The 12,346-nt window shown below is 41.8% G+C and overlaps 1 protein-coding gene across 1 annotated transcript in view; it reads left to right on the forward strand.

The window, feature by feature from the left end:
* Positions 1–12,346, forward strand: part of IP6K1 (inositol hexakisphosphate kinase 1) — a 429,460-nt gene that overhangs the window by 208,530 nt on the left and 208,584 nt on the right. The window contains exon 2 of the mRNA XM_044078513.1: positions 8,502–8,894. Within this exon, the coding sequence (XP_043934448.1) occupies positions 8,667–8,894 (228 nt within the window). The 5' untranslated portion in view covers positions 8,502–8,666. The remainder of the gene's footprint in view (positions 1–8,501; positions 8,895–12,346) is intronic.

Raw genomic sequence — 12,346 nt, forward strand, 5'->3', positions numbered from 1 at the left:
GCAGGATTCCAGATCTTTCTATATTTGGACAAGTGGCGCCTAACCACTCCCATGAAGCATGAACAGATCCAATCCAGGGACTGCTTACCGCAGTTAGCACCATCACTGGGGCATCACCATAAACATGAGCAAGTCCAACCTCTTTCCATTACAGAATTTGCAGTTCTTAGGTGTGCAGCTCAACACAAGGGATCAGATAGCTTCTCTCTGTCCGCACCAATTACCATTCTGAGGAATCTGGTGCAACAGCTCCTAACACTACAAGCTCTAACAGCTTGACTGATCCTGCAGGTCCTGGGGTCCATGTGTGCAGCCAACCTGTTATTCCCCTAGCCATGTCTTTCATGCAGGTTCTACAGCGGTCTCTGTCCAATCACTAGTCCATTCTGTCTCGGCCCCTGTCCTTTCTCATCAAGCTGACTCCCATCTGTAGGTGTCATGTCTCTTGGTGGATTCATTCAGGCAATGTTATTCTCAGCAGAGGAGTTTTTGAACAATTCCCCCGGTAGCCACTGTGACCATCGATGCATCCCAGGTCTGGTGGGTGGGGGGCACTACAATGGGAAGATGGTCCAAGGCATGTGGTTGCCTCATGAGACCAAGTTGCATGTCTGTGTCCTAGAGTTGAGAGCTGTCCTCCTTGCATTGCGAGCCTTTCAGGACGTTCTCCCTCTGGGGACTGTTGAAGTACACACCTACAGCATGTCAGTTGTCTGGTACATCAACAAGCAAGGAGGAACCTGTTCTTACCCACCATGCGGGGAGGCCATGAGAGTGTGGGAGTAGGTGGTCTCTTCAGACTGCCTTCTAGTTGCAACACATATTCCAGGGAAAACCAGCGATTTGGCAGACAGACTCCCACACAGATGGTCCCTCAACCAGTCAGTAGCGAGTATGACCTTCAGCAGTTGGGGTCAACCTTGTTGCGATCTCTCTGCTTTCCCCTTCAGCAGCAAGTGCAGGAAGTTTTTCACTCTGATCCTCCCTCCAGGGGAGTCCCCAAGGGGATGTTCTGGCCCACGATTGGCCCCCGGGTCTCCTGTATGCTTGTCCTCCTCCTCTCCCACTCATACCCATATTTCTTCAGAAGGCAAACCGATTGAAGAGCTCAGTCGTCCTCATTCCCCCCTTATGGCCTTGCCAAGTGTGGTTCCCCTTTTTTTGGTCTCCTCTGAAGTATCCTCCTTGGATGCTGAAGCCCACTCAGGATCTCCTCTGTCATTCATTAGGGATGCAACACCCCAACCTTCGAACCTTGAAATTGACCATTTGGTTTCTCCACTTCTGACTTTCATCAGACAGTCCTGACTTCAGTCCCCAGTGCGAAATTCTTTTGGCTTCACAGAAGGCTTCCACTGAGGAAAGTCTACAATAGCAAGTGGAAGAGGTTTGCTATTTGGGCCGCTAACAGGAACACTGAACCTTTTCGGCTCCTGTGTCAGATATGTTACTGTTTCAGTGCTCTAACAACAGTACTAGCTTTTCCACTATTAAGTTAGTTATCTGCTATTTCTAATTTTCATACAGCAAGTCACACATTCTTTGTTCATGTTCAGATTGTGTAAATCCTTCATGAAGGGTATTTTCTTACTACGGCCCCCCATTAGGAATCCTTCTCCTCCTTGGGACCTTACTTTTGTACTGCAGACGTTGACATAGGATCCCTTTAAACCTGCGGCTACTTTTGACAAAGTTTATGTCTTGGAAAACTGCCATCTTGGTGGCTGTTACTTCTGCCAAGAGGATTTCTGAGCTTCAGGCCCTATCTTCTAAGCCCTCTTTGTTATATTCCATAGAGGTAGTGTCCTTGCGTACTAATCCATCTTTCATGCCTAAGGTAATTACAAAAAGCAATATCAATCGGTCTGTACAGCTACCAGTATTCTTTCCCAGTTTTTCTAGCAAAGGTGAGTATGCCCTTCACCTCTTAGACGTGCATAGACCGCTCCATTTTTATCTCCACAGAATTAAACTCTGATCAGCTTTTTATAGCTTTTTCTCTGAATAGACTTGGTCAAGTGGTATCAGAAATTACCTTAGTAAAACGGATTTCAGATTGCATCTCTTTCATTTATTCCTCTAGAGGATGTTACCTAAACCTACTAAGGCACAGTCTACCAGACCTATGGCTACCTCCTCGACCTTCAATGCCAGAACTTTTATTGATTGCATATGTGCAGTAACCACTTGGTCTAATAATCACACCTTTCTGTCACACTACACGTTGGATGTTATTTCCAGGAACAGGGCTTCATTCGATTTGATGCTACTTGGGCCACCCAAGGTTCACGTATCTGGGGACTTTGACCCTGTTGTGAGGGTGAATGAAGGAGACAACATCATATTAGTTATGTCTTACCATACCTTGGCATCTGTGTTGTCTTCATTCATTCATCCTCACTATCCCACATAACCATCCCCCCTGCCTTTCCTCTTGAGGATCCTGGATGATCTCAGGACGGTTATGTCCCGTGTCTGAGCCTCTTCTGCCGATCTTTGTCAGAGTGGCATTTCTGGTTTCGCAAACTTGATTTGAGGTAGTTGAGTGGATGCAGGGCATTGTTGGTATGAGGGAGGAGCTAGAGAGTCAGATCCAAGTCTGTAGAAGTGTTTGAGCCGGATCAGAGGGATCTGATCTGAGACCCTGGCTTGAGGATGAATAAAAAAAGACAACACAGATGCAAAGTTATCTTTTTTAGTTCATCGCCTCCTGTTACCCTTCTCTTCTTCCCACTGCCATCTTTAGTCTAGCACTGGAGTTGCTTCAATGTCCTTTGTGTCTCCTCTGTTTTTTGTTTTTCCCTAGCTCCCCCTTCTATGGGTAACTGGGATCCTGAAAGGGGTCCTTTGGTGCACAGAATTATGGCTAAAGGGGAGGAGTAAGATGACCTGGGAAAGATTTAGATGCCATCTTACCAGATCTCTACCTGCTTCAAATCCTAGAGGAAAATAGGCCTGGCCCTACACACGTATTGTTCTGGTATGTTTCACTTTCATATGTGATAGGATGGGTTCATCTTCCTTTAGCCATTTCAGGTATGAGATGAGATGAGATGAGAACCGTCTCCACCCAGGGCCAGGATTTATTTATATATGCCCATGTGATATTTGGGGAAAATCTAAGCAAGTTACAGAAATTCTGAAAAGAGCATGAATTTATTTGTTTGACTTGCCACCAGTTTTAATCAATATATTGGAAAACTTGCTGTTATTTTTAGGATTAAAAACTCGTAAGAGTTCTAGCTTAACATTGATTGTAGTATTTAGTAGCTAGGGAATGTATTTTACATGTAGATGTTTGAGTAGGTTTTTAACCATATTTTTAATTGCTTGCAAGTGGTAAAAGATCAACGTCTTTAGAGTGTAATATTGTGCAGTTGTTTGTGGCTTTCATTGGTGTAGGTTTCTTCATTTTATTGGTTTATTTCTAGCAGTTTTGTAGCCATGTAGTGTGTGTGGATGTGCACATGTGTGCCTGTTCTTGGGTGCCATGGCTGCTATGAATGTGAAAGAGGCAGGCATAGAGGTTTATAAGTTACAAGGTGTAATTAGACTTGTGCTCCTTTAACTGCTGTGTAGTAAAACCAGGTAATATAATCTAATATGTTATACAGGGGTGATTTGTGGTGTGACGTAACGGTAATGCCTCCAAGGCAGGCGTAAGATGGGTAGAATATTGCTCTGCTTAGCAGGAGGTGACCCTTGAAGGGTTTGATCATGGAAGTGGGCCGACAGGTTTAAAAGAAAAAAAAAAAATCAACATAGACTAATTTTGCAAGCAGTAACATGATTAATAGCCAACATCTGTCTGGCCATGTCAGTAAGACAGAAAGGTAGCTTCTTCTGTAAGTCTTGTTTTGGGTTTGACTGAATGTTACAGCAATATAGAGGATCTCACCGGACTATATAAATATGTGGGGATGGATGAAAGTTCAGCGATAAAACATGAACAGATGAGAATAAAACGCAGTAAAGAATACTTTAGAAGACTAAAACTATTCCTTGAGGTCAAGACAGTTTTCAGTATTAAAGTCCATACTATAAACCTGTTTGCCTTTCCTTTTCTAGGTTAACGTTTTGGGGTGATTGACTGGCCCCAAAAAGTATTGGATCAGGTGGATAGGAAGAAGTGTGTGTGTGTGTGTGTGTGTGTGTGTGTGTGTGTCTTTCGGCTTTTCCCGGTTAGGGGTCGCCACAGCGGAACTCCAGTCCGCTAATGATTGGCAGTTGATTTTTACGTACCGGCTTGCCAGGCCTGACGCACAACCTTCGACGAAGGTACGCCCATTCACGCATGTCTCCACGCAGAAGACGCTCTAGCTGAGAATCGAACAGGACAGCGTCTTACTGTGAGGCGACAACGCTACCGCAGCACCACCACCACGGGACCTTGGATAAGAAGAAGAGTAATTCATGCTTATCAAATGATGTATAAGAATCCCTGTATGCAGAGATTGTATATTCCTTCCTCTGTAGGAGGTATGGTCCCTCCTGTAAGGGGATTACATGAGCAGGTCTGTAATCGCAGGACTGCAAACAGATCTGCTGACGTACCTCTCAACCTCTTAATGCAAGAAATCTGGATGAAACCTGAAATAATGGGGGGACAACAGCTGAAAAATGGGGGCAGATTTTAAAATTTGCTCTTATAAACCTAGTAAGAACAGTAAGATGAGAGGGATATTAAGGAACACCCTAATGACATGGTTGCCAACCAGACAACCTGTAGAAAGAATAAAAAGTATAAATGATAGGGAGGAGACGCACAGGGGGTTGATGCAAGCATTCAGACTTTGCTCCTCAGGCAGTGTGTGGGTTTAAACACTGGACTGTGTTGGGGATCAGCAGAGATGTGCCAAGTTTAGACCCCGTCAACATATTCTTGGAGAAGTATGTGGAACTCCTACAACATTCTTAGTAAGGCAGTGTTCTGCCTTAATTGCCCCATTCTCTGTCTCATTTCCCCTTTCCTTCCACCTTTTATTCTCTCTCGCTCCTTCTCAAGCCTTTCTTGCTCTTTTTTTCCCCGCGCTCCTGTTGGGCAACTGTTTCAAATCCATCGGTCAAGCAGTAAGTGAGGTACCCTTGTTAGAAGTCTTGTATCATGTCCCTTAGTTGAGGGAGGTTGGCAAGGGTGGGAGGTTGGCATAAGGATTAAGGTGTTTACATTACAGGCACAAGGTACAGGGTTTGATTCTCACATGGGATAATTGGCTAGGCTTAAAAGGACCTACACGGGATAGTTAGCCTAATATTAATCTATGAACCCACCCAAAATAACTATGCCCAAGATTACATTGGCACTTTTTATGTCACTGTTAAAGAACAAACCTTATTTTATTAAGAAATGCACTCCCTAATCATTTAACCTTGTCACTGTACTAGCTGTATCTTATGACGTTACCGCATTACTGTGAGCATCTGGACTAAGAATCAAAGTTTAAATGTTTGCATTACCCCCTGTTTGCTACTGCTGTATAGTTTATATTCTTGATTATGGTCAAATGTAACCTCTCTGATAAAATGCTACCCGACAACAATAGATATCCGTTTTGTCCTTAAGTTTGCTCCTTAAATGTACTTTTTCATGGAGGATGTACTAATAATGTACCACTGGATATACCATAGTTAGCAGGAGTAAGAGAGGTTTATTGCAACAGTTGTAAATTATTTTATGAAAAAGCTACATGTTCCAAATAGTGTAAAGGTGCCACTTTTAACCTCAATCCCAGTCTGTCATCTGTCCCTTTTCAAATGTATTAGTAAGTAAGACTGCATTGTTCGTTACTGATATTAGTAAGTCAGACTGCATTATTCGTTACTGATAATAAGTAATGAACCATCCTTTTTGGTATGTGGAAAAAAAACATGGTGTAAAAAATCTGACACTTTTCTCTACCTTTCCCTGTACTATTTGGTCCTGATTGAAGCCCGTGCTTCTTTTGGTGATCCTAGTGTATAACTTCTGTTGCTGTCACTAATGAAATGAAAGACAGCAGAGCCAAGCATTGTCTGGCAGAATAAGCGATACCTATTGTCATTTTTAATTCCTATGTATAAATAACACTCATTTTAAATTCCCATAATCTTCCAGAGAACAGTATAAGCTGACAGGTTTGCTGCACTGATGGTGAATACTTCTCATACAAAAGTAGACCCTATGCATCGGAGGCAGGCAGTATTTGTATTACATTGGTGTATATTTCCTCTGGTGTGAAGGAAGCGGCATCAATGCATGGCCCTGTGATCCATGTGTCAGTGCCCCCATTTGATGCCTCGTGTGAGTCTTACTTCAGCTTCATTCTGTGGGATAGAGGGTCTGGTGCACAGGCGCACATGTATTGTGAAAAGGATCCAAGAGTCCGGTGGACATGTATTGTGAAAATGACCAGAGTTGTACAAATGTAAAATAAATAAATAATAATTAACTGAGATGAAGAGTGTCCATGTAGCTGCATCCAGCTGTGAGGTTTGTTCCAGTCACCACTGGCTGTGTGAAGTGCTGCAGAGGGATAAAGCCCTTACTGCACCCCAGATTATCTGAAATTGATTAGGGACACAGATGCTGGAGGAAAAGGGGCCACTTGATGCCAGATTGACTCAGATGGAAGAGCATGATAGCTTGGTCCACTGCAAGACTCTTGCCCACCAGCAAAGTCAGCTTAAGAACTGAGAACAGATGGCTGTCAAGCAGTGTGCACGCTGTGTGACCGGCATTGGTGAAGTGTGAAAGTGCATATATGAAGAAGACTGCATTATGTGACTTCCACTTACTTGGGTTGCTATAGGAAAGGAGTACAGGATGCTCAAGATCCCGGTGACTACCTGGGTGATGGCCTCTTCTACTTGTCCATTTCCTTATGGGAAACAAGTGGGCATTTTGAGGCAGGAGGTTTGATTTGTCAGCAATTGGGAGGGAGCAAATAAATAGAAGAAAATAAATTTGGCTCAGTTAAATGACGTTCTACACGAGTGTAATGTGTGTGCATGTAAAGGAATCCTCTCCTTAAAGTACAGCTTACTTACAACTTGCAGTAATATTGCCAGTTATTTCTATAATTCAGTTTTGGACAGCTGAGATTTCAACATTTATGTTGTACAGTAAAACAGAACATGTTTAAAAAAAAAGCCAATGTACTGTTCTGTTTTGGCATAAAAATAGGGTTTGGAAAATTGTGCGAGTCTGCATTAACAAGCAGAAAGCAAAATTGCACTGTGTGTGTGTGGGGGGGATATGTGTATATCATACGTATGTGTAACGGTGCCAGGAAATGTGTTGAGTACACTGGAATCTAGTCGCACTGAAACATGCACGATACGCGGTGTGGATGTGCAGTTAAGTTCCTACGGAGAGGCAAGGATTAAACAATTCTGTTTTGTACTCCATGAGACGTACATCTGTTCTGCAATAGGCCAATTTAGGGATGACATTGCTCTGCTCTTTATAAAGGAAAACAGCTGTTCTGTCGCTTAGCTGTTTTTTAAATCTCCGTGCCATAAAACATTAAAATACAAGTGTTTTCACTTCATGATCTCCAGTGTACAAGCTCCAGCTGTTATCCAGTATCAGCTCTTTTTGAAGCATGTCTGGATGCATAACAAAGTAAAGCTTGCATAAAGCAGTTGTGCATGTGGCGTGTGGTAAGAGCAGGCACAGATTCTAAAATGCTCCAAGAATACGTTGCAAATGTGAGCATGAAGTTGTGTATAGCTGTACTGTGCATTTTTGTCACTTGTTAGACATTAAGCTTCCAGGCAAGTTTGGATATGCATATATATTTCAAATAGATTGACTTTATTAGCATCAGTGCCAGTAACTATGCTAAAAATTTGAAGAAATACTGATAACAAACCTAAAAAAGGAACATGCCATCCCTGTTTTCTTTAGATTAGACAGACTTTTAAGCCTTTGTTTTTGCTCAGTGTTTATTTCGTAGTAGGTACAGAGGTTTGTCAGAGTTCAGCAATGATCCTTTGTGTTTTCATAACCATGCTTTTGTCTGTCAGTAAATGTCTGTGTAGAGTGTTAATACCTCTCAACTGTACAGATTTTTGCCTCATATTTTTGGTCTGTTTCTCAAAATTGTGATATTCTAACAAATCATTGAGGGCTGAAGACAGAAAATAACGAAATACATTTGAATTTCAGACTTTGTACCCTTCAGGAAATTCATGGTAAAGCAAAATCAATTTTCTAGGTTTGTAAGAGCAATATTTAAAAAGTATCCCTATTTTTTCGCCTTTCTACCCCCATTATTTATGGCTTTGTCCAGATTTCTTGTAATAAGTGGTTGAGAGGAATGCCTGAAAGGAAGAACATGATTTAATAGTGAAGTGAAATGTACAGTTGGCAGCTACTATGTAGTGCTTTCAAAAAATTATTATTTTTTTTGTAATCTGGATTATAATCTCTGTCCATATCCAAAATTGAATGCCTTGTGAATGTTAGTAAGGGCTAGAACTGGTATACTGACATGCACTTTTGTTTTGTTTTTTCTTAGAAATGAACTGTGAGTAGGCCCAGGCCATACTGGGTGAATTTTTCTGTCTGACCCCCAATCTACAAGCAGTATCGTGATCTCCTTTTTTATGACAGTTTATCTTTGTGTTACTTCAGCGTATGTACTTCGCCCTATGTTACCAGAGAGCCACGGCCCTGTAACGCAATGTGCCTTTGTCAAACCATGGATGTGGGTAACTATGGCAAGATTGCAGGAGTGCAGAGAGGCAGGGGTGTGCTCCTGGAACCCTTCATCCATCAGGTGGGCGGGCACTCCAGCATGATGCGATATGATGACCACACAGTGTGCAAGCCCCTTATCTTACGAGAACATCGCTTTTATGAATCTCTTCCTCCTGAAATGAAGGAGTTTACACCGGAATACAAAGGTAAAGTGATGCATGCTCTGGCAGGTTTGAATGTCTGTCTGTGTATTTTGACATAGATGCCTTCACTGAAGACTTATTGGGGATAGCTTACCTAATATACCAGTGACTGATGTACCAGTTTGTTCATTCATTGTTACATGTCCAGCTTTAGTCACTTCCAGGTTATGGAGTTTATTCCACCACTCAGTGCGTGCATTGCAGACAAACTGTTTCTGGATAGGATGCCAGTCTGTCACAGGATACACAGTATACATCTGTTGCTCACACATATGGCGTGCACACCTTCGGGTAGTCTGGAGAATTGTCATTTCACCAAAAAACTATTCCACCTAGTGAACAAAACTGAGCCACTGGAAGACTGTGGAAAATTTGCAGGCTTTAGTCCCCCATCCCACTATAATCTCCTAGAATGTAATCGAATATAAAACTGTGATGCAGTTTATATTAATTGTATGGTTTACTAGACAAATGTACTGCCATGTATTAAGGGGATGAGTCTCAAGTTTTTTTATAAATTCATTGAAGACCAGTGTGCCTTCAAGGCCTCCAGGCAAGAAAAGGAGTGCAGTGCAAATGTTTGACATTCTTGTAGGTGGTCCATTGTGTATAGATTGTAGCGGAGACCTAATTAGCTGTGTCTGTGTTGCTGAAAAATGAATTTGTTGATCAATTAATGACCTCCCTACCTGACTTTTAGCAGTAACATTCATTTCCCAAACTCACTAAGCACAAAGAACATAGATTGCTAAAAACTTTGATAAGAACACAACCTTCATGAAAGTGGGCTGTAGTAAAGGTATTGATGTGTGTTTCTGTACATTTTGTAAGAATGCATTTAGATAATTTGGAACCTTGTATGGAATCACTTAATTCAAATCCCCCTGAAGAGACTCTGCATTTTAAACAAGCAAGTTGTTTAAAACCTCTCATTAACATTTAAAGCACAGACACACAGACACACACACAGAAACCCCTTTGCTTTAGAATCATAGAAGTGAAATATTATACCTCATATGGGACTCAAGCACTAGACCTATTCATTAATAGCAAAGAAATATAGACATACAACACAAAACTTTGTAATCCGTGAGAATAGGTTATTTTCAACTGTTCTTCACCTGTTTAATTTTCATTGTCTGTGTTCAGTGCTCCAGTTGCGTGTTTTACCGCAGGAGTTTTGTTATCTATGTCTTAATGCAGCACGTTTCATGAAGCTAGGCATAAAACACATTGCTTGAGAAGTGAATGGCTTTCATTACCATAAACTGCAAGTTTTTATTAAACTGTGGCTATCCTTTGTTAGAGAAATATTCAAGGGGAAGTTTAGCGGCATAAACGGTAGAAGAAAAAACTTAGTTTTTGTGCAGAGCAAGATGAGAATCGTGTGTGTAATTTTCCATTGGCCCTGGTGAAAATTCACATGGACCAGGGGGATGCAGCCTACGCAGAAGGAATTCGGGTAGAACTGTACTGGAGTACCTGATTGCATGAACATGAGATATGGTTGTAGAGTTCTTTAACAGGAGTATATGTGTACAATTGCAAGTGACTTAAGTCAGTGTTGCGCAGTGTTTTGAAATTTGTGTAATGCTGTATAATGCTTGCACTTCAGACCAATGATATTTGAATGTTCTTGGGCATTTTTAACTGTTGGCTGGAGCTAAATACAGTGAATGTGAATTTTGAAAGTAAGAGAATATTTAAATAATAGTGAATACAAACAAGAGCGCTGACTTTAAAACTGCTGTTTGATTGTATTGATTTTTTTTGTTTGGATTTTGCACATTTAAGGTTTGGAAATTGTTTTATTTCAAATTTTGTTTTACTGCAAAGTTTTTTTTTCGTGAGGACTTAAAAGTTATTAACTAGGGTCCACTAGGGTCCTTTTCCATTGATTGAATAGGGATTAGATCTAGATAATTAGCAGGAGGATATGAGAAACCGTTCTCTTATTTGTTTTTCAGCCCCTACAGTCTTTTTCAGCTGTAATATGCCTGAATTTAAAACTGTTTGATGACATGGATTTTTGGAATTTCCCCCACCCACCCACTGCACTCCACTGTTGTGCTTTTAAACTTGGGGCCTTTTTAGCTGCCTTCCCCTACTGTAAATTAGGGTTTGCAAACCTCTCCCATTGCTATTTCTACTGGACACTGATTGGTCAAACTGATAAAGTACTCCTGTTAGACTCGTAAAGCTCGAGTTAGCTTTAGCCTCTTGTTTCATATCATTACACAGCAATATTCAGGAGGTTAATCTGAATTGTATGTCACTTTTTTCTGAATCTTTTCCCTGTTTTAACTGTTTAGCAGTTTTTAGTACTTAATAAATAAACACCTATCCAGGCATGTCTAAGGGTCAGCTCCCGGTGTTTTCTCCTGTCTACCTGATGAATCTGGGCATCTTGGGGCAATGTCGCAATTGCCTCTTACACAGTCCACCCAACACTACAACCTGTGAGAGATGCACTTATATAGCCAAGCTGGAAGCAAAGCTCTCTTCACCCAAGACTGGGCTAGACAGTCAAGAGGAGAAGAAACACTTGCACCACACCACACTAATCGCATAGTCTATCAAAACCTACACCACCAAAACACACACATAGAAAAACAAAACCCACACCTACATTCGCGGAAGCTCTTAAAAACAATCTACCAAAGCAACAGGGACCTCCAAAACAGAAAAGCAAGCAACCTCCACCCCCTAACACAACCCAAATGACACATAGCCCACAAACTCAGTGTGCCACTCAACCACAGCCCATAAGGCATAACAACGTACCCAACACTCTAGTCATAGGTGACTCTATAGTCCGGCACACTGATGTTCCGCTCACCAGACTAAACAAGGAGAAAGTTACTGTCAGCTGCCTATCAGGTGCCAGGATCCACCACATAATGCATGCACTCTGGTCATGCCACAACAAGTACAAATATGACTCTGTCATTTCCTATGTTGGTGTTAATGACCTGACACGTACCTCCCTGGACTACATGAAAAGAGATATGGAAAAGCTGTCCAGTCTTGTAGCCCAGGCAGGTATGACCCTAGCCCTGAGTAGCATCCTTCCCTCACCGAGAATGATACCACAGTACAAGGACAAAATGATTGACTTCAACAATTGGCTAAGCTACTGGTGTCATTCTAAGGGGATCCAGTGTCTGTCTGTCTGGGATGACATAATCGATAAACCACAATGCTTTGCCAGAGATGGCCTGCACCTGTCACCCTTGGGATTCTGGATACTGGCTAAGGCTCTTGCCACCCCTGTAGTGCCTTTTTTTAGGCAAGATTCAAATGACATTCACCACCGTAACGGGTACAAGCAAGCAAAATCTGAGGATAATGCTACTTAATGCTAGAAGTCTAAACCTCAAAATGCACTTACTCGAGGCACTCCTTAAAATGGAGAACATCTACATATGTGCAATGACAGAGACCTGGTTCAAGGCTCCAG

Source organism: Protopterus annectens, chromosome 7.part1 (assembly GCF_019279795.1).
Source record: "Protopterus annectens isolate FY-2018-M chromosome 7.part1, PAN1.0, whole genome shotgun sequence".
Classification (NCBI taxonomy): Eukaryota; Metazoa; Chordata; order Ceratodontiformes; family Protopteridae; genus Protopterus; species Protopterus annectens.